General features: G+C 35.8%; 1 protein-coding gene across 5 annotated transcripts in view; it reads right to left on the bottom strand.

The window, feature by feature from the left end:
- The window catches only part of AKAP9 (A-kinase anchoring protein 9), a 156983-nt gene that overhangs the window by 46619 nt on the left and 90229 nt on the right, over positions 1-20135 (bottom strand). For 4 of the 5 annotated variants that reach the window (XM_035020530.1, XM_035020529.1, XM_035020531.1 and 1 more), the window contains exons 22-24: positions 16738-16970; positions 1760-1922; positions 88-300 (exon numbers count right to left, since the gene is read on the bottom strand). In XM_035020530.1, the coding sequence (XP_034876421.1) occupies positions 88-300; positions 1760-1922; positions 16738-16970 (609 nt within the window). Of the gene's footprint in view, positions 1-87; positions 301-1759; positions 1923-4449; positions 4947-16737; positions 16971-20135 lie in introns of those variants that run through there. The other variant, XM_035020533.1, reaches the window with a different exon arrangement.

Below are 20135 nucleotides of genomic sequence, written 5' to 3'. Positions count from 1 at the left end.
AATACACAAACAAAGGCAATGAAAGAGGAAAAGAGCCACCTTGAACTTTTAAGGAATGTTTCATATACAAAGTCCAAAAATACATACGCTGTTCAACTGGGCCTGCCTCTGCTTTCATAGCTTCTTTCTGTCTGGACAGTAATTCTCTTTCTTCTTGGATCTGCTGTTGCTCTGCTTCCAACTCTTGTAATCTACTACCTGCACATAACAATTCCTGCTCAAGACGATCTATTATATCAGTTTTTTCCTGAATTTGCCTTTCAAAAAGAGTTTTTTCATCTGCATAGCCATCAATGACACCTATAAGATAAAATTAACAGGGAATGGGATTATAACTTATTTCAAATCTTACCATTTGGTGTTATATAAATAATAAAAGGTGTACTGTTAGCAAAACTTCATTCCAACATTTTAAATGTTTTGAATGACTCTGCTGCTGCTGATGGTAGGTACGTTCAAAGCAATCTTTTTCTTGTTAACCTTTGTGCCTAAATCTGAAGTTCCTTTGAACTTTCCATTATTTTGCTATACTAATGTATTGCATCATGTAGGTGTAACTCGCTTTATTACACAGATATAAATAGGTTTCTGGAAAGCTTAATATAAATCAGATGCTTCTGAACCAAATCACATTTTAAATATACTAGAGAAAGCTGATATTTTAAGTGATTCTAGAAGGCCAACACCCACAACAGTATGGCAGAATATAAACAGCATGAGGCTTTTGAGGCATAAAGCATGGCATCACCATTTAATGGTGGCCTTGAACAATTTATTAACATCTTTTTTTTTTTTAAAGATTTATTTATTTATTTTGAGAGAGCGAGAATGAGAGAGAGAGAGAGAGTACGTGAGTGGAGGAGGGTCAGAGGGAGAAGCAGACTCCCCACCGAGCAGGGAGCCCAATGCGGGACTCGATCCCGGGACTCCGGGATCATGACCTGAGCTGAAGGCAGTCGCTTAACCAACTGAGCCACCCAGGCGCCCTTTATTAACATCTCTTAGTGTCAGTCTTTTCATCACTAAATTACAAGACTTGCTTTAGGAAGGTGGGATTATGGTAACAAATCACTATCATTTATTTCTTTTTCTTTTTTAAGATTTCATTTATTTATTTGACAGACACAGTGAAAGAGGGAACACAAGCAGGGGGAGTGGGAGAGGGAGAAGCAGGCTTCCCGCGGAGCAGGGAGCCCAATGCAGGGCTCGATCCCAGAACCTTGGGATCATGACCTGAGCCAAAGGTAGACGCTTAATGACTGAGCCACCCAGGTGCCCACTATCATTTATTTCTATATTTTCCAAAACTTTCAACGCGCTCTGTAATTCTATTAAATTCTTTCTTTCTTTCTTTCTTTTTTTTTTTTTTTACAGATTTTACTTACTTGACAGAGAGAGAGAGAGAGCACAAGTAGGTAGAGCAGCAGAGGGAGAGGGAGAAGCAGACTCCCCGCTAAGCAGAGAGGCCATGTGGGGCTGGATCCCAGAACTCTGGGATCATGACCTGAGCTGAAGGCAGACGCTTAATTAACTGACTGAGCCACCCAGGCGCTCCTCTATTAAATTCTTTCTAATAATTAAAAATATATACAGTTCTTAAAATTGCCTGGAGAAATTCTGAAGATCCACTACAACTACGTTTCAGTGGTCACTCTAAATTAGAGTAGATTGGTAATGTCCAAATCTGGCTTGCATCAAAAATCTCTATTTTTAAACTTGAAATTTTTCCACCCTCAGCTGCCAATGGCAAGTTGCTTACCCTCAGCCTTACTGAGCTCCACAGCCAGCTGTTCTCTGGCCCTGGACTCCTCATGAAGGCGCTCTCGCAGCTCTTCTTGGCACTTAAGGGACTCGGTTACTTCTTGTTTCTGTCGAAATGACTCCCGCATCAACTCTGTCTGTGTAACTTTTGCATGTTCAAGCTAAACAAGGAGGGAAAGCATACATGAAATAAGACAACTGAAGTGTGGGAAGGCCAATGTCATTCCCCACTAAAGCTTAAAAAAAAAAAAAAAAAGATTTTTAAATAAAAATAAAGGCATACTGTTGAACTGTAGCCAGTTAATATTTCTAGTGCATGCTAACATTAGTAGGTGGAAAAAGTCATTATACAAGTAGATTAGCTACATACAACTTTACATAAGAGATGTATTCTAATTTTATTAAACAAAAAAAAATGCTTCTTTTGGAAATAAACCACTTCCAACAGTAGCTCTGTATTCTGTCACATAAAGAGAGGTATAAAGTTAATGACACATAGGCTCTGAAAATTCTGAAGAATTTTCTGTAATTGTAGTCTATGAAAAACTTAGTATCTTTTATATTTAACATTTATTATTGATTGTGGACCCCTGCTATACACTATGGGGAACTAATATATGCTTAATGTAATGGCATCAATTAACAAAATCATAGTGGCACAACCAAATGAAATTATTATAACCCATTTTTAACTAAAAGCTTTATATTTCTGTCCATCTATGAAACATCTACAGGACTCTCTATGAATATTCAATTTATTTTCAAAACCTTAGAATACAGAGGCATTACCCATAATTACTCATAAGTACAGCCTCCTTAATATGCTGTTATTGGCATGACTATATTCTTACACAATTTTTAAAGATGACGGTCAAGGACAGACTCAGGCCAAAGCTCTAAGAAAACAGTGATCACTGTTACCAGCTCCAAGAAATTACAGAAAAGCACTGTTCCTGCCTTAGTTTTCTGAGCTTCTGACGGCCAGCATCTCCTTATCTGTTTTTTATTTTTATTTTAAAAGAGAGCATGTGAGCGAGCATGGGGGTGTGGGGAAGCAGAGGGAAAGGGAGAGAAAATCTTAACCAGGCTCTACACCCAGCGCATAGCCTGACGTGGGGCCCCTGAGATCATGACCTGAGCCGAAATCAAGTCGAATGCTTAACCAACTGAGCCACCCAGGCACCCCTGTTTTTTATAGTAAAAAAACATAACCGTAAAGAACTAATTTATATATAGCTACTCTTCTGAATTTACAGTCACAGCCTATATTTTTAAAACATATCAACTGCTTCCACATATGTAGGTATGTCACTTTTTTCTGTATATTATAAAATGGTTGGTAAATACATGAAATCTCTAAGAGTTCAAAGCTCTCACTAAAAAAAACAGGAGTTGTTTTTTTTTTCTTTTTCGAATTTACTGTACAAACACAACAAGGCATTTAGCATTTACAACAAAATAAATACTTGATTTAGTTAAGAAAATTAAGTTTTTGCTTCTAATGTACTACTTCTTGACAAGATCTAAAGCAACCTTAAAGTGCATTTAAATATGTACCATAAAACCAGAAGAAATAACTTCAGTTTTACAAAACAAAACTAAAAAGTTAGAAGAATCAAATTAGTAAAGCTAGCAAACAAATTTCATTTATTATAGCAAATGGCGCTCATACTTTACTGGAATAAAGAGATTCCCTTCAAATGTTCATCTAAATACTCTATACTTTAAAAAGCCTCTTCTAACCCGCTTTGATTTATTCCTAATACGTATAATACCTAATACCTAACAATATGAAATATATAAAAATTTCATATTCAGTATTTCTAATTAAGTTAAGAAAATTATTACATTAAAAGTAAGTATAAAACATCAATAAACTGTCACTTTAATATAAAAGTTTCAGAGGAGGTAACAAAACTATTCTGAAAACCATCTGGCCTGTTAAATATTAGCTAGTGTATTACAATTAAAGCCATGAAAGTCATAAAAAGTGCTGAATAACTTGTAGTTATACTGAATAACTTGTAGTGAATCATTCAAAACATACTTACATGTTAAATAAACCTGAAATACTAACTATGCTAAATACCCTTAATTTTTGTAAAATACATTTCACATAAAAAGTAGAAAAGAGTATTTCCTCACTGGATCAGTAAGCATATTAAAAATAAGTTCCTTATGAGTTAACAAGAAAATTAAAATTAGAATCCATATTTTCTTTTTCCCTGTCTGGAACTATAGCCAATATACCATATGATTGTAAACATTTCCTAATTGGCTCAATGGACTTAGCTGTTTTAAGTACCACAATGCTCATTCCCTCAAATATAATCATTCCATTTTTACTCAGGATTGGAATCATAAACATATAAAAGCAAGATTGTTAAGGACAAGCAGGATCTTTTTAAACAGCTTGCCTGGCATGGAAAACTGTAATACTATCTCACTCTGCCTTCTGGAATCAAAAACATAGCCAAGTTGGGGCTCTTAGACCAAATTTAGCTCTTCAATATATCAGGATAAATAAGTAGTAACACATGAAACAATAACAAAACAAGATTCTATTCCATTTACCCTTACTAAGGACATCTAAAGTTCATTTCTCATTTATACAGGTTTTTTAACTACATGTCTAAAAAAGTGAAAGTATAAACTAAAAGTATAAGAAACCAAATTTTTTATACTTACTGAATAAGGAGGGGTAGGCAGTGAAATTTTAGAAATAAGCTTTAATATGTGCCCATTTCTTTTATGAATAAAATGAAAAATAGAAGTATTAATAATAACAGAGTTATTTTCATCCAAATGTTCACATAGAGGAAAAGGATGTGGTAAAGGCACACGAGATTCAACCTCATAAATGTCTTCATCTTGTTCTTCCAACCATGAGCCGCTGAGTTTGACAGTTGCCAAATAGGTACGGTAAGAATCCATGCTAGTAGATTCAGCTGCCAACTTCCCTCACTTGCTTTAACAGTTTTCCACTACATTAAAAGTTCTTATCTTAGTTTATCAAGATAGACCACAGCAGTATGCAAATTTCTTTTTAGTACTATCAAATAAGCATCAATTCATACAAATGAACAACAAAAGAAAAAACACACAGATCTATAAAAAAACTACATTTCTACCAGTCTTCATCAGAAACAAAACAAAAAACAAAGACAACAAAAATAAAAGCAGAAAAACTCCTTTTTAACTAGAATAATTAATTCTTTAAAGAATGGAAGAATGAAAATATAAATATCTAAGTAGCCGAGCCATAAAACTGCTTTCGGTATCAAATATATCTATGGAAATAAGTAAGCCTTCCAAACAGAACCTGGCAGGGAAGGTCAAGTTTGAAATCTCCATAGCAGCAGTCTTGAGAAATGTAGTTGCAACATTATTTCCCTTGTTCTTGCTGCTTCACTCAATTCAAAAGTAAAAGCTCTTCTGAACTGAGCTATTCAAATAGCCTCTCACCCTGAGCCAAAGGATTCTAGTCACTGTCCCTGGAGAAAAAGGTCAGAACAGAGGGTGTGGTTTCATGTCTTTACCTATAGGTACTGACAGGTGGAATGTGAATTAATACGCCCACAAAAAAGCCTGCCTAACAGGATCCAAGTTCCACGTCAGAGCTTTGAAAAGGGTATTTAGACAAGTTTATAATGTTTCTAAGATAAGCTAGTATTTTTCCATCCTACTAAAAAATTATTTTAATTTGAAAATGTGAAATCAAGTAGGTTTGAGTCCACATTACCAAAGAGTTCTTAAAGTGTATCAAATAATCATAATTATTTCTGGAAGACTTAGTATTTCCTTTTGATATTTCCTTAAATAATACTCATTCTTTTGAACAGTCACTAGAAGTAAATACAGATAGTTCAGTTATAACCTATTTCCCACAATGAATTGTTTTCAGAGTGAATGTTAAGGGGAAAAAAAAAACGCTCTTTAAAAAGCTGCATTATATATAATATGTTTGGTAATTATATATCTTTACTTAAGGTATCCTAGGAACTCTGACTAAAACTAAAAAGTGCAAGTTGCATATAATAATCTTCTGGTAGCTCCAGAAATGTTGGCAACAGTGAATAAACTAGACACTCAGAATTTTAAAAGATGAACAACTTATTTTTTAACAGCAAAAGATCCTCAAATAAATGAAAGAGCTTTCATTGTGGTGCCTTTTTTTGGTCCAGTAACTAAATATCCTAAACCCATAAAACTAAAACCTTTTATCTACTATGGAAAAACCCATACTAAGGCAAGCAGGTGATATCAACAAAAATCTGTTTTATAGCCACTTTCACTACACAAAATTGTTTAAAGGAGTCAACACTCAAAGCCTTCATAATAGGCTAATAATTAGGGAAGAGAAAATGCGATTTTCTACATAAAGCCCAGAATCTACAGGTAGATGCTTGGGGTGGAGGTGGGGGGGGGGGGGACAGCTGCCTATTATAATTCTGGATTAGGCAATGACAAATTTCTGTTTATTGTGTTTATTTTATGTGAGCCCACCAGTTAGTCTATTAATAAGTCTGAATATCTGTACAAAATGGAGGCCTAACCCTACACTGGGTCAGCTAAATATGATTTTTCTGGATCTTTAGCAGATACAAAATCATCCATATCCTAGCTGCTCAGCTTTATGAACTGACAGGATCCATACTAACCATATCATATAGTTCTCAAAATACTCTTTCCTGGCTCCCTGTGGGAGTTACAGTTTATTTTGATAATCTAGTATCCAATTTCTCTTATTTGAAGCAAAAACAAAATTCTGAGAGTAAGAAGTATCTCTTTATAAAGAGAAACATTCAGGTCAAGGTAAGAATTAACTACAAAGAAAAGAAAAACCTAGGGAGGAGAAAAAGACTCAAAAAAGTAGTAGATTAAGATGATTTAGAATGAGGCAAACAGTCCTTATAAAGGACAACAGTATATTAACTGATGGCATATTATATTGATTCATGTTAAAAAAGGTGACCCTAAGTTAAAATAATCCAAATTATATTTTTCCCCCATTTTTGAAAGCATGTAAAACTTGTTTCCATCCATGTAAAACCAAAATCTATAGGAGTAGAGTATATCCACTTACAACTAGGAACATAAGTCAAGGTTAAGAAACTAACCACAAAGAAAAGAGAGTAAAATTAGGGAGAGTAAAAAGGACTCAAAATAGCAGTAAAGATGATTTAAGATAGGGGCAAAGATCTCCCCTGTAAGAGTATAGTAACTGATGGTATATTAATTGATGTTCAGACAGATTACATTAGAATAATTCAAATTGCATTCTATTTTTTTTTAATTTTAGAAAGCAGATAAAACTTTTTACAATCAAAAGCAGTTAAAGCAAAATGACTTCAATATTTAGGAGGATACCCTTTTAATTATCCAGACTAGCTCATTATTCCCAGGTTCCAGATAATAAAGATTTTAGTGCATATTTGAAGGCTATTAATTGGGGTATAAAGCTATGTTTCCCAAACTAAATAGGTTTACTTTAATCATACAATGTCAAGATATTTAATCTTTTCCACCCATAAACATTTCTCTCAAACTGACAAGTCCTGACCAATGCTTATTATATATAATAAGCATACTGGAGGAAATACCTAATGGCAAAATACATTTCAACACTTGGATTACAGTTATGCTTAAAACTTAACAATGACAAAATCTTAAACTACTGTTTCATCCTAAGGAAAAGTCTCCCTTTATGAGAAAATATAGAACATGCAGCTTAGGTTCCATTATTCTCAAAAATGATAATAAACTCATAAGAGTTGTCTATAATAATCATCATTCTGTGGGAGTAAGTTCCTCATTAATTTTTTCCAAGGCCTAAAGGTATCTCTTGATAGATAGTACCTGTGAATTCTGGAAAACTAGTTGCTGAAAGACTACTCTCACGGAACAGAATGAATTCTTTTTCTACCTGATTCAAGAATCAAGAATCTGAAACCATACTCTCAAAGAGAGCTTTTCTGCAGAATCACAAAGAGACTACTGAATACAGACTATGTTAAAGAGATTGCCTTTCTAAGGGCTTGCAGGTAGTCTCTAAGCTCTTTTCCTCATATCATAATGAAAGCTCTCTCAACCAACAGGAAACTGCAGTAGGCTGAATATAAGCCTGATTTTTATGGTAGCCTGTCTGGGCAAATGATAAATACAATTCATCATAATAAGTGTATCATTACATGGATGTGGACATACTCTAGGGCAAATCACTTGTCAAATCAAATACATAAAGTAAAATGCTTCTTTAATAGATATTATGAAATCAGTCTATAAGAAGATACCCTGATACTTAGCAAAGAAAATGCCCACTAGTTCTTTTATTGAAGCATGATGTATCTATAGAACCTAAAGCAAACCAAACCTTAAAACTAAGTACAAGGCTTAATCATACATCTTCTACTAAAATCACACAACATATAAATCGACGTCATTAAAGAAAGAAAGAAACTTGAATATTTGACAATATTTACTTAGACTATGGAGACTTCAATGAAACTCCTCCTTCATCTCAAACATAAACCCACAATAACCTGCAATAATCTCTTTCTCCAATCTTAAACGAGGGAAGGTCTTTCTGATCCAAATGGCACACCTTCCACCTGTGTTCTGGATTCCATCTTAACCTACTCCAAGGACCTGGCCTCCAGAAAGCTCATCCATTCTGACCTACAATATTCAACTTCTCCACTGCTACTCAATGTACACTAGTCCAACCTTTAAAAAAACACCCTCCCCTTCTCAAGCTAGCGTTGTTTTCTTCATGGCTAGTAGGCATAAAATTTGCTGTCTCTATTTCTCCAACTCTCTGAATTTTGAATTTTCCTTTCCAATTTTATGACACTATTCTCATCAAGGTCACTCACATTGAAATAGTCAATGGACACTAAATCCTCAGCAGCTATGATTTTCCATAGTAACTGACAACTTTTAGAAAAATCACTCCTTATCTGGCTTTTATGACACTATTCTCTTGATTTTCCTCTTCTCATTCTCCACGTCTTCTGTAGACATACCTACCTTTATTCTTCTAAATGTCAGCATTCTACCAGCACAAAAAATAGCTCTGTACACACTCTAAAGACGATGGTTTCAAATGTCTTAAAGGGATAACAATTTCCAATCTAGTTCTACCAAAACTCGAGACTCTAGTGAATATCTTTCCTTGATACTGCCTCTATGCATTCTGAATTCAGATTACATAAAACTGAACTCATCACTCACTTCTTTTGCATCCCGTATCTCAGTAAATGAAATACACCAGCAACTCAGTCAATTGAGGATTTACGCTTGGTTTCCTTCCCTCTTCCTCATCCCCTGTATCTGATCAGTCATACCAATTTCTATCAAATTCAGCTTCCTGAAAGGTTTAAAATCACTTCCCCCCTGCCTTAACTTGATCTCTATCACTTTTTACCAGGAATATTCTAAGTGTCTCTTGTTTCCCTGCATTAAGTATCTCTCCTCACCATCTTCCTGCCCATCCATCTATCATACTACTGCCTGAGGGACGTAAAACACAAATTTGGTATTATTTTCTCATCAAAAATATTGCAAAGACTCTCCAAACTTTATAGCATAATACAGTTAAAACTCCTTAACTTAGCCTACATGGGACTTTGACATGTGACCACTGGCTATTCCTGTACTCTCACCTTCTATCAGTTTCCCACCTTCCATCCTATATGTTTATAACACAAAACTATCCACTGTCCTCATACACACCATGCTGGTTTACAGTAATACGCTATGCCTCTTGCCACGAATTTTCTTCTGGACCTACCTACCTAGTCTCTACTCGTCTTTTAAGTCTTTACCTCCTTTCCTCTCATTTTCTCTTGAATTACAGTTTCATCTCCATTCCTCCATCAAACTGCTCTTGTAAGGTTACCAGTGACACCCCAGATTTCAAAATCTATTCCTTAGTCTGTGGATAACATGAGCAGTCAGCAGTAATTGACAAAGTGATTCACTCACTTTCAAAGGACAGTAAAAGCAGCTTAATTAAGAGCACAGACTTTGAAGCCACAGTACCTGCGTTTGAATTCTAATCCTACCACCTGACTTGTATATCTGGGCAAGTAACTCCTCTAACTGGTTTCTGTGCTTCTGCCCTAGACTCCTCCACCCCCTCAGTTTATTTTTTATTTATTTTTTAAAGATTTTATTTATTTATTTGACAGAGTGAGTGAGAAAGAGAGAGACAGAGCGAGCACAAGCAGGGGAAGAGGCGGAGGGAGGGAGAAGCAGACTCCCCGCTGAGCAGGGAGCCCGACATGGGGCTTGATCCTGGGACTCTGGGATCATGACGTGAGCCAAAGGCAGACGCTTAACCGAATGAGCCACCCAGGCGCCCCGCTGCCCTTCCCCCCATTTATTTTGAAAAGGTGGTCAAAACGATCTTTTGAAAAATGTAAGTTAGGTCAGTTACTCAAAAATCTCTAATGATCCTAAGCTTGAAACAATCTGTATGTCCTCTAAATAAACTGTGCTACATCCATATGATAAAATACTCCTCAGCTATAAAAAGGAACAAACTTTTAATACATGCAACAAAACTGATAAATCTTACATGTACTTTAGGACAATGAAGCCAGACCCCGAAGAATACATAATGTGTCATTTCATTTACAACAGTCTGGTAGAGGCAGAATTATAAGGATGGGGGATGGAAAGCAACCAGTGGTTGCCAAAGGCAGGAGGGCTGACAACAAAAGACAGCAGCAGGGTATCTTGGGGGATGGAACAATCCTGTGTCATGTTTGTGGTGGTATATATACACCACCCATCTGTCACAACCAAAAGAACTACCCATACAAAGAGTGAAATTTACCATCTGCGAGTTTTTAGAAAAGGGGGAAACTCAAGATGGAATAAAAACTGTAACAAATGATTGTAACTATATTAAAAGTGAATAACAAAACCACATTAAAGAGGGTTAGGGAGAAGAGTTAACCTACCATACTTTGAAAAACAGTATTTTTGACTGTATAACGCTAAAGACAGAAAGTACTGTACATAAATACTGTACTCTAATAAATTTGTTCTTCACAGGGATATAGGCTAGCAACTTGAAGTTATTTTATGCGTTTTTAGGGCTAAACAAATAAGTAAAAATATGCAGATAATGAGAGCCTGGTTTCTCACTGATGGAGAACAAAGTTACAAAGGAAAGGGGGGAAGGGTAGAATGAATGTTGTGGTACTGGATCAGAATTAGATGTAACGCATGAACTCATGTTTTTACTATCTATACGTAGAGATACACAAATAAATGTATGTATTTATAGATACCCCGTATATTTTTAAACTGTCTACTAAGAGGACCTACAAGTCATGACACTTCAGTAACAAAGAGCTCATACAGCATCCAGATCTTGGTTTCTAAATATCATTATCTAATAAGAGGACCCTAATTTCCTTGGAGCAGTGGCAGATTTTAGAGCTGGGGCAGGAATAACGTAAGATGGGTCTGGAGCCTCTGATAGTGCAAATGCTCAAAAAAGTAAGCACTTCAAAAAGGCGCAAGAGCCAACCTGAAAGAGTTCACAATGCCAAAGCTGAAACAAAACCAATTACTGTAGTATTGGAATATAATCCGTTGAAAAACATAAATAGCTATGAGTCTGTACAGATCCTGATTACAAATGAGAGTGAAGAAATAGCTCTTTCAGAGTAATTATAATAGATGAAGGAATGAGGAAAATAGAAAATCACCATCAGAATACCATGGTAATAATTGTACAGGCAAGATCTACCAATGAATGATAAAACTAGTGGGTGAGAGTTTAAGGAGAAACAAGATATTTGCATAATCTCAAAGTACCTCCTTCAAGAAATTTATTAATTATAATGGGAAAAAAAGTAATAGTACAGTGGAGAAATCCAGCAGATACCACAAGAAATCAAGATTAACATTGCCAGTAATAAGACATATGGACATCATGTGCCCTCTGATATGATACACTGAGAAGGGCACATCACTTTTGTGGTATTCTTGTCAAAAACACATAAGCTTCCTGTAATCATGAAAAAATATCAGACAAATCCAAATGGTGGGGCACTCTATAAAATAACTAGCCACTCGTTTTCAAGTGTCAAGGTCATAAAAGACAAAGACTCAGGTACTAAATGAAGAGGAGAAGAGAGCTGACAAAAACATGACAACTAAAGGCAACATGGGACCCTAGAACAGGAAAAGGACCTTAGTGGGAAAAAATGGTGAAATCCAAAGGGTCTGTACTTCAGTTTATAGTATTGTAACAGTTTTACTTTCCAAGTTTTGATAATTATAATACGATTATGCAAGCTGTTAACATTAGGGGAAGTTGAGTGAAACTCTGGACTATTTTACAACTTTTCTCTAAAATTATTTCAAAATAAAAAGTTAAAAAGTTGTACACAATGGCTCCATTTCTCATTAGGAATTAAATCCCAAGTTCTATGTGATCTGGTTTCCAGGTAGCACTTTGACCTCATCTCCCACTTTCCTCACTCTCCTTGCTCCAGCCACACTGGCCTCTTTCTCAGCCACACAAAGAACAAGCACTCAACCACCTCAGAGCCTTCACACTTGTTAGTCCTTTGTCTAAAACATTCTTCCCCTACTTACTTATATGACTGTCTCTCCTAATCTTCAAGAAATATGCTTGAATATTACTTCATCAGAGGGGTCTTCCTTGATTTTCCTATAAACATGTCCCCTTCCCCCATTATGCTCTATCTCCATTTCATTTTTCTTCCCAGCAGATAATCACCACCTGACATACTGTATGTTTACATATTGTTGGTCTCTACAAGAGCAAGGATTTTGTCTATTTTGTTCAATGCTGTACTTCTGGTATGTAAAATAGCAATTATTATATAGTAGGTGCTCAATAAATATGATGAATGAATGATTCATCTCAAGCATCAAGTCTTCCAATAAGCTTTACTTGGGCCCACCTGACTCCAAAGTATGAGATGCTACTCTCTTTCCTAGTCTCAGGGTATGCTGTGCAGAGCTACTTAGCTGAACTTCTCTGTCACTGCAAGCACAAATAGACTATAGCAGTGTCTCTCAGTTCTGTTCTAGTTTTTGTAACAAGTGAAAAAAAAATCAAGGTAAAAGAGAACTATACCATTATGAAGAACCAAATAATGACACATTAAAATAAAAATGGAATATAAGTTATTTCACAGAGGTGATTACACATTGTTTTGTATCAATCTAATGAACTGTTAAAGATATTTATCATGTTCAAGATAATTTTAGTTATTAATGAGAATATTCTGAAGCAGTCAATGGCTTTAAACATCTATCCATGGAAGAGTAGTAGGTGAACTAAATTTGGATTAAAAGAAAGTTTTACAGACTCCTATTCTCGTTACTTTAAAAATACAATTCACCTAAGATATACCTGATTTTTATACCAAAAGGCAACAACCACTTTAACCTTTTATCTAAGATATTGGTAGAACACTTCAAAATTCAGCTAGAATAATGTGAACATGTACTAATAATCTCTAGATGAGTGGTTCTCAAACTTCAGTGTGTACCAGAATCACCTAAAGAACCCGTTTAAACCCAGGTTGCTGGGCTCCATCATTCAGTAGGTCTGGGGTGGGGAGTGAGAATTTAAATTTACAAGTCCTCAGTGATGTTGATGCTGCTGGTTTAGAGACTGCAGTATGAAAACTGTTTAGTGCTCTAGGCAAAGTTTTTGTGACCTGTTCTTTGATACTTAAAATACAGTAAAAGCTAAATAACATATTGCTATATTAGTATTTAACAAATTGAGAATAATTTGGAAAATGCCATGGTCAGGCTCCTGTTGTACCTCAAAACCTGGTCACACAAGCAGATGTGATGAGGTGTGATCTTGGCCTGGGGAAAATGAGTGTTTCAGGTGGATTCCACACACTTATCTGTTGGCAGTATTAATGGATTTTGGGGGAAGTTTCTCTATAGTAGCCTACAGGAATAAGTCAAACCATGGATCACTTCTGATTTATTTACCATTTTCCATGGTGCTTGTCAGAAGACAAATATTATACAGTTGACCCTTGAACAATGCAGGGGTTGGGGTGCTGACCCCATGCACAGTCAAAAATCCACAGAACTGGGCGCCTGGGTGGCTCAGTAGTTAAGCGTCTGCCTTCGGCTCAGGTCATGATCCCAGGGTCCTGGGATCGAGTCCCACATCGGGCTCCCTGCTCGGCGGGAGGCCTGCTTCTCCCTCTCCCACTCTCCCTGCTTGTGTTCCTGCTCTTGCTATCTCTCTCTCTGTCAAATAAATCAATAAAATCTTTAAAAAAAAAAAAAATCCACAGAACTTTTGACTCTCCCAAAACTTAACTACTAATAGCCTACTGTTGACCAGAAGCCTGATGCCATAACAGTCGATTAACACATATTTTATATGTTATATGTATTACGTATTATATACTGTATTCTTACAATAAAGTAAGCTAAAACAAGAAAATGGCATTAAGAAAATCATAAAGAGAAAATGCATTTACAGTACTGTACTGTATATATTGAAAAACATCTGCATATAAATGGAGCGGCATACTTTAGTTGTACTGTTCAAAGGTCAACTACACTGCATTAACTAGACTGTAACTTAACGATGGTATCAAGTAGCAGCAAACAGTATTAACAGCGTTCAAGATCCAGATCAAAGTATTTAATAGTGGCTAAGAAAGGAAAAATACTACTAGTTTTTTCATGGTAGGAAAGAGTACAAATCACAGAAATTAAATACTAATGTAGCTGAAATAAGCAAAAAAAAAAAAAAAAAAGGCAGGATTATGTTGAGACTCCATACAGAATTATTTACACTACTTTCATAGAATAAAAGGGATAACTAGGATGCATATGCATTCAAACTTTAAAAGTGCTGAAAAGCAACAGCTGAAAATGCCTGAATTGGCCCAGCTCACTCAGTAGAGTAGCATAGTGTTAAAGTGGCTTATGTGTAAGCATTCTAAAAGAAAGCCAATCCAGGGCTTATGTTAATTAGAAAAGTAAAAACTTGAAAAAATAGCAAATCTTATAGAAAAATATGTGTTTTCTTATAATAGCTATGGAATTTCATATTATGACATAGCATTCATAGTTGCAATGTTTGAGCTTAAGCTGTCTACCTGAGGCTGAAGAAAAATATGGTAAACATTAAAGTTCTTTGATCCAAGAGTATAATGTCTTAAATTAATAACGCAAATGAAGCTGGTTTTTATTGGTGCCTTTCCTACCAGCACTTAGGATGTTGGCAATGAAAAATAACTCACTGTGGTTTTAGCAAAAGATGAGACTACTATTATTATTTGTGTAGTTATCCTTTCTATTGTGTATTAGTAAATACACAAAGATGTGAGTTTTCAAAAATACTGTACTTCTTTTAGTTCTTTACAATGCTCAAGGAAATCTTTAAGTAACTGAAGCAAAAGCCTTTCAATCATTTTGCACCTGCTGTAAAAGAAAGCTTCAGAGAAATAAGAATTGCCCAAAGACAGCACTTTATCTATGAAAACATTTCTGAAACATATTTAACTGAATATGAATACCTTAGTTTGGCTAGTCAATCAAGGTACAATTCAGAAAATTAACAGTAGGTATATTGTGATATATTCTGCTGGCCAGATAGTGAATTATTGCAATGTGTGGTAATGTGCTCTTAAAGATACAGTCCCCACTCTAGCACAGAAGAGAATTTAAACTGTCTCCCTACAAGGAAGAATGAACCTGGGGAAAACTCGTTGTCTGAAGACTATCCAGAAGACAAATATTTCACTGGACATATATGCTGTTTTGATAATGCCGTCTATGTTAAATGCCAATAGCAAGTTGCCAAGAGGAAAAAAAAATGGATTGATAATGAAAAATTAACTTAATAGTAGGTGGTTAACAAGTGATTTCAAGGGTCACTAACCAAGAGAGGACTCAATCACTAACTTAACCTAAAAGTAATTGAATTTGGCATTAAAACACAAAATATATAACAGTATTTGTCAAATATGGTAAATCCAATAGTCACTGCTATTGCAAAAAGATTCCATAACAGAATAATTTCTTAGAGGAAAAAAAGTAGCATCAATGAAAGCCAGACATTAGAAATAACAAGACATCAAAGACACTCTTTCAACTTCTCAACTTCTGTCTGAAATACAGATGGATTTAGGATACTGTGAATAAAGGTATCAATGAAAATGTTAATAATATTGGCCCTGTAACTGATGACAATGGAGTACTCACTTGATTAACATACAGCTATGATTCTACAGGTGTTTTAAACATTTTTAAAATAAATAAGTGAATTTGCTTCATTTTAAAGCAACAATTATTTAAATTCTACATACAGTAACTTAAGAGACATTTACCATACTAGTGTAAAAATGTTAGAGACAGAGAAAATTGCATTTTAGGTTATAAATGATTATACCCCTTTAAAATTTCTATAAAAACAGTACTTCGATGTAGAAAGTATCCCTCATCTAACCCTACCACGAGAGAGTAAAGTGAGGTAATCTATTAACATTCATGAAAAGGATGTTTTCTGTGAAGGACTGTAGGTTTGATTTGTTATCATATTACAATAGCAGTGTGTTAGGACATACTAGAGCATATGGTTTAAGATATTCCTTGTATTATTCCTTCAAATAAATAACATATATTATAACGGAATATTTCAGTCAATGATAAAGTTAAAATCTCTTTTGATATAAAAAAAAAGTAATGTGTAAGAGTCTAGGAAATTTTAAAATTAAAACACTGAATTTTAGAACCTGAAGAGTCCGTCAAGACATTAACACTTACCACCTGAAAAGAAACCTGTTGATATCAGTATTGGTTGTTACAAATCCAACCATTTATAAAGAGGAACATGACTAAATTTCTGTGAGACAATAGAGAGAAAACACTTAGTTGTTCACTGGCTTAAAAGAAAACCTACAAATGTAGTACAGATTAGCAACATAAGGAGGTTACCTGACTGCTGGTTTCACTTATAGCTTCTAAGAGTTTCTCAACTGCTGCTTGTAGTCGAGAGCTGATACTCAGCATAAGTTCTTCATTTTCAGGGTCTATTTCAGTTCCAGCAAAACCACTCCTCACAAGCCGTTCTGAGAGATCTGTCCCTTCTTCAGTTACTTTTGACCACATACTACTGTCTTTTCTTGGCATATCACTTCCAGAATAAGAGGGTATAGACTCATCTGTAACTGGAATAACAGTATTTTATTTTTTTTATTTTTTTATTTTTTTTAAAGATTTTATTTATTCATTTGAGAGAGAATGAGATAGAGAGAGAGCATGAGAGGGGGGAGGGTCAGAGGGAGAAGCAGACTCCCTGCCGAGCAGGGAGCCCGATGCAGGACTCAATCCCGGGACTCCAGGATCATGACCTGAGCCGAAGGCAGTCGCCCAACCAACTGAGCCACCCAGGCGCCCTGGAATAACAGTATTTTAAAGGCATAAATCTATTATAATAATAGTTACAGTAAAAAAAAGTTACAAAATAAAATCAGTTAAAAGCTGAAATCATTGAACTACAGGTCTTTTGTTAAGGCCTTTTAATAACAACACTGCAATATAACAAATAGGGAAATACAGAATGTAATATTATTTGATAACCAAGCAGGCAGAATGAGAAGGATAATGCTGTGCTAAGAGGGCTTTGCAGAAATTAATACTTGGGTTATTCAGTAATTTTTCTTTGACAAAAACCTTTTTTTTTTTTTTTTTTAAGATTTACTTATTTATTTTAGAGAGAGAGCAAGAGCACACGCACATGCACACAAAGGAGGAAGGGGCAAGGGGAGAGAGGGAGAAAATCTCAAGCAGACTCCCTGCTGAGTGCGGAGCCCTATGCAGGGCTCAATCTCATGACCCGAGCCGAAATCAAGAGTCGGACGCCGAACCAACTGAGAAACCCAGGCACCCCTCTTTGATAAAAACTTTTAAAACAACTTCCAACAGATATTTACTAAGTGCCCACCGTGCAGGATTTACTAAGTAATAGAGACACATAAGTGGTGGGATCTGGTTCCTATGCTCAAGTACTGTATAATGAGAAAATAAATACATCAATGATATGAAAAGAAAAACACTGTGCAATGGGATATTCCAGGTATATGGAAGGATAGAAGAAGTGCTAGATTTTGTCTAGAACAGATCCTCTGATTTTTTTTAAAAGAGTTATTTATTTGGGAGAGAGAGAGGGCAAGCAAGCAAGCAGGGGGAAGGACAGGTGGGGGAGGGAATCCTTAGACAGGCTCCCTGCTGAGCATGGAGCCCAACGCGGGGCTTGATCCCAGGACCTCAAGATTATGACCTGAGCTGAAACCAAGAGTTGGGAGTCGAATGCTTAACTGACTGAGCCCCCCAGGCGCTCCACAGATCCTCTGATTTCTGAGCACTATACTGGGTAGCATCACAAGCTCAGGCCAGACAGTAAAAGGGACTAAGACCATTTTGCAGCCTGAAATTTTGTAAGAGGTATATTACAAAGAGGTTAATAGACTGATGAGCAGTACTAATTTAACTATGAATGTATGTATCCACACTATTCTGATTTTTTATTTAAAAAAAAACTGAGTTTACATGAGCAGAGAATAAGCTTTGGAAGTGTTTTCTCTAAACTGAAATAAAAGCATAGCTTATTTATTGCTGTCATGGAATACGGTATTCATCTGTGGCAGCATACTACAACCCAACAATGAAATATCCTGAAGAGGAATGACCTATGCTTTTATTACATGTAGTGCTTATTTCTTATCAGTAACTTATCAGAAAGTGAACAAATTAACAGCAAACTTTAATTTCCAAAGAACTCAGAATATTCATTTTGAGGGGCGCCCGGGTGGCTCAGTCATTAAGCATCTGCCTTCGGCTCAGGTCATGATCCCAGGGTCCTGGGATTGAGCCCCACGTCCGGCTCCCTGCTCCGCAGGAAGCCTGCTTCTCCCTCTCCCACTCCCGCTGCTTGTGTTCCCTCTCTCGCTGTGACTCTCTCTGTCAAATAAATAAAATCTTTAAAACAAAAAAAAAGGATATTCATTTTGATCTAGTCATCCAGGAGAAGAGGAGCTATTTATTAAAATGTCTAGCTAAGCTAAAGTAGCTGGTGCCATGTATTTCTCTCAATCTCATGTATTAACAATATCAGGTAAAGATCTGAATGCAGCACATTCAATATTCACTGAGTACCTCCTCTGTACAAGTCACGGCTAGAGAATCCAAAACTGCATTCCAGTTGCAGTAAGTTACTGCAACTGGAATGCAGTTTTTATTACTGCAGCTGTTATTAGTGTAACAGCTAATACAATTTTCACTTTGTATTTTTATTCTCAACACTTAAAAACAGACAGCAACCAGACTAATATTTACTTATATTATTCCATGTATTCAAAACTGAATGTCTTGGTAATAGGGATTAATACTTCGTAAGTATTCATGAGTTCAAAAGGATCTTGGAATTCAAAATGAATTCATATCAAGTATAATACAATGTATATATTACAAAGTTACTAAACAAAATGAATGTAGTCTAGAAAATAAATATTTTTGAAGAAGCTATGGAAGAAATACTAACTTTATAATTGGTGTTTAAACTAAAAATATATGTTATATAGCATCTTTAAAATTAAATGCATTCTAGTGACCTTTTCTTTCTAATAAATACAGACAATTTGACAAACCTGAGGAAAGAGAATAGTTTGATACAATGCGGAGCCAAGGCTTTACGGGGTGAAAGTATGTGGAGAAGTTAGGATGGGGTGGGAGGAGAGCTAAAAGAAGGTAGCTGGAGCTAAAAGAAAGTAGCTGGAAAGGAGGCTGTGAATGGTTTTAACTTTTATAGGAACCTTGGGGTTTTGCTATAAATAATGGGTAGTAAATGATTTTTTGAACAGGAAGATATAAAATCTAGGAATCAGGAAATAAACTGCAGCAATGCAGAAAAAGGGCTGAAGAAGAGACAGGTTAGAAGACTATTTCAATCCAGGCACCTGGGTGGCTCAATCGGTTAAGTGTCTGCCTTTGGCTCAGGTCATGATCCCAGGGTACTGGGATCGAGCCCCGTGTCAGGCTCCCTGCTCAGCAGGGAGTCTGCTTCTCCCTCTCCATCTGTGAGCTCTCTCTCAAATAAATAAATAAATCTTAAAAAAAAAAAAAAAGAAGAGTATTTCAATAGCCTAGGTGAGAAGTGTTGAAAGGTGGGGGGCTGGGGACAGGTCGGAGAAGACTACATATATAAGACAAGGGAGAAAGAAAGTAGTAAAAGATGACTCTGGGGTTTAAGCATAAATCATTCTTAGGTGACAGAAGAGTGATTAAGAGAAATACTTTAAAAATCAGGAGAAAGTGTATAGAGCAGGCATGAAAAA

This window comes from Mirounga leonina, unplaced genomic scaffold, assembly GCF_011800145.1.
Source record: "Mirounga leonina isolate KUSES-001 unplaced genomic scaffold, KU_Mleo_1.0 Mir_174, whole genome shotgun sequence".
Taxonomy (NCBI): domain Eukaryota; kingdom Metazoa; phylum Chordata; class Mammalia; order Carnivora; family Phocidae; genus Mirounga; species Mirounga leonina.
The sequence above is the reverse complement of the archived record's forward strand: the minus strand, read 5'-3'. Positions and strand labels throughout refer to the sequence as shown.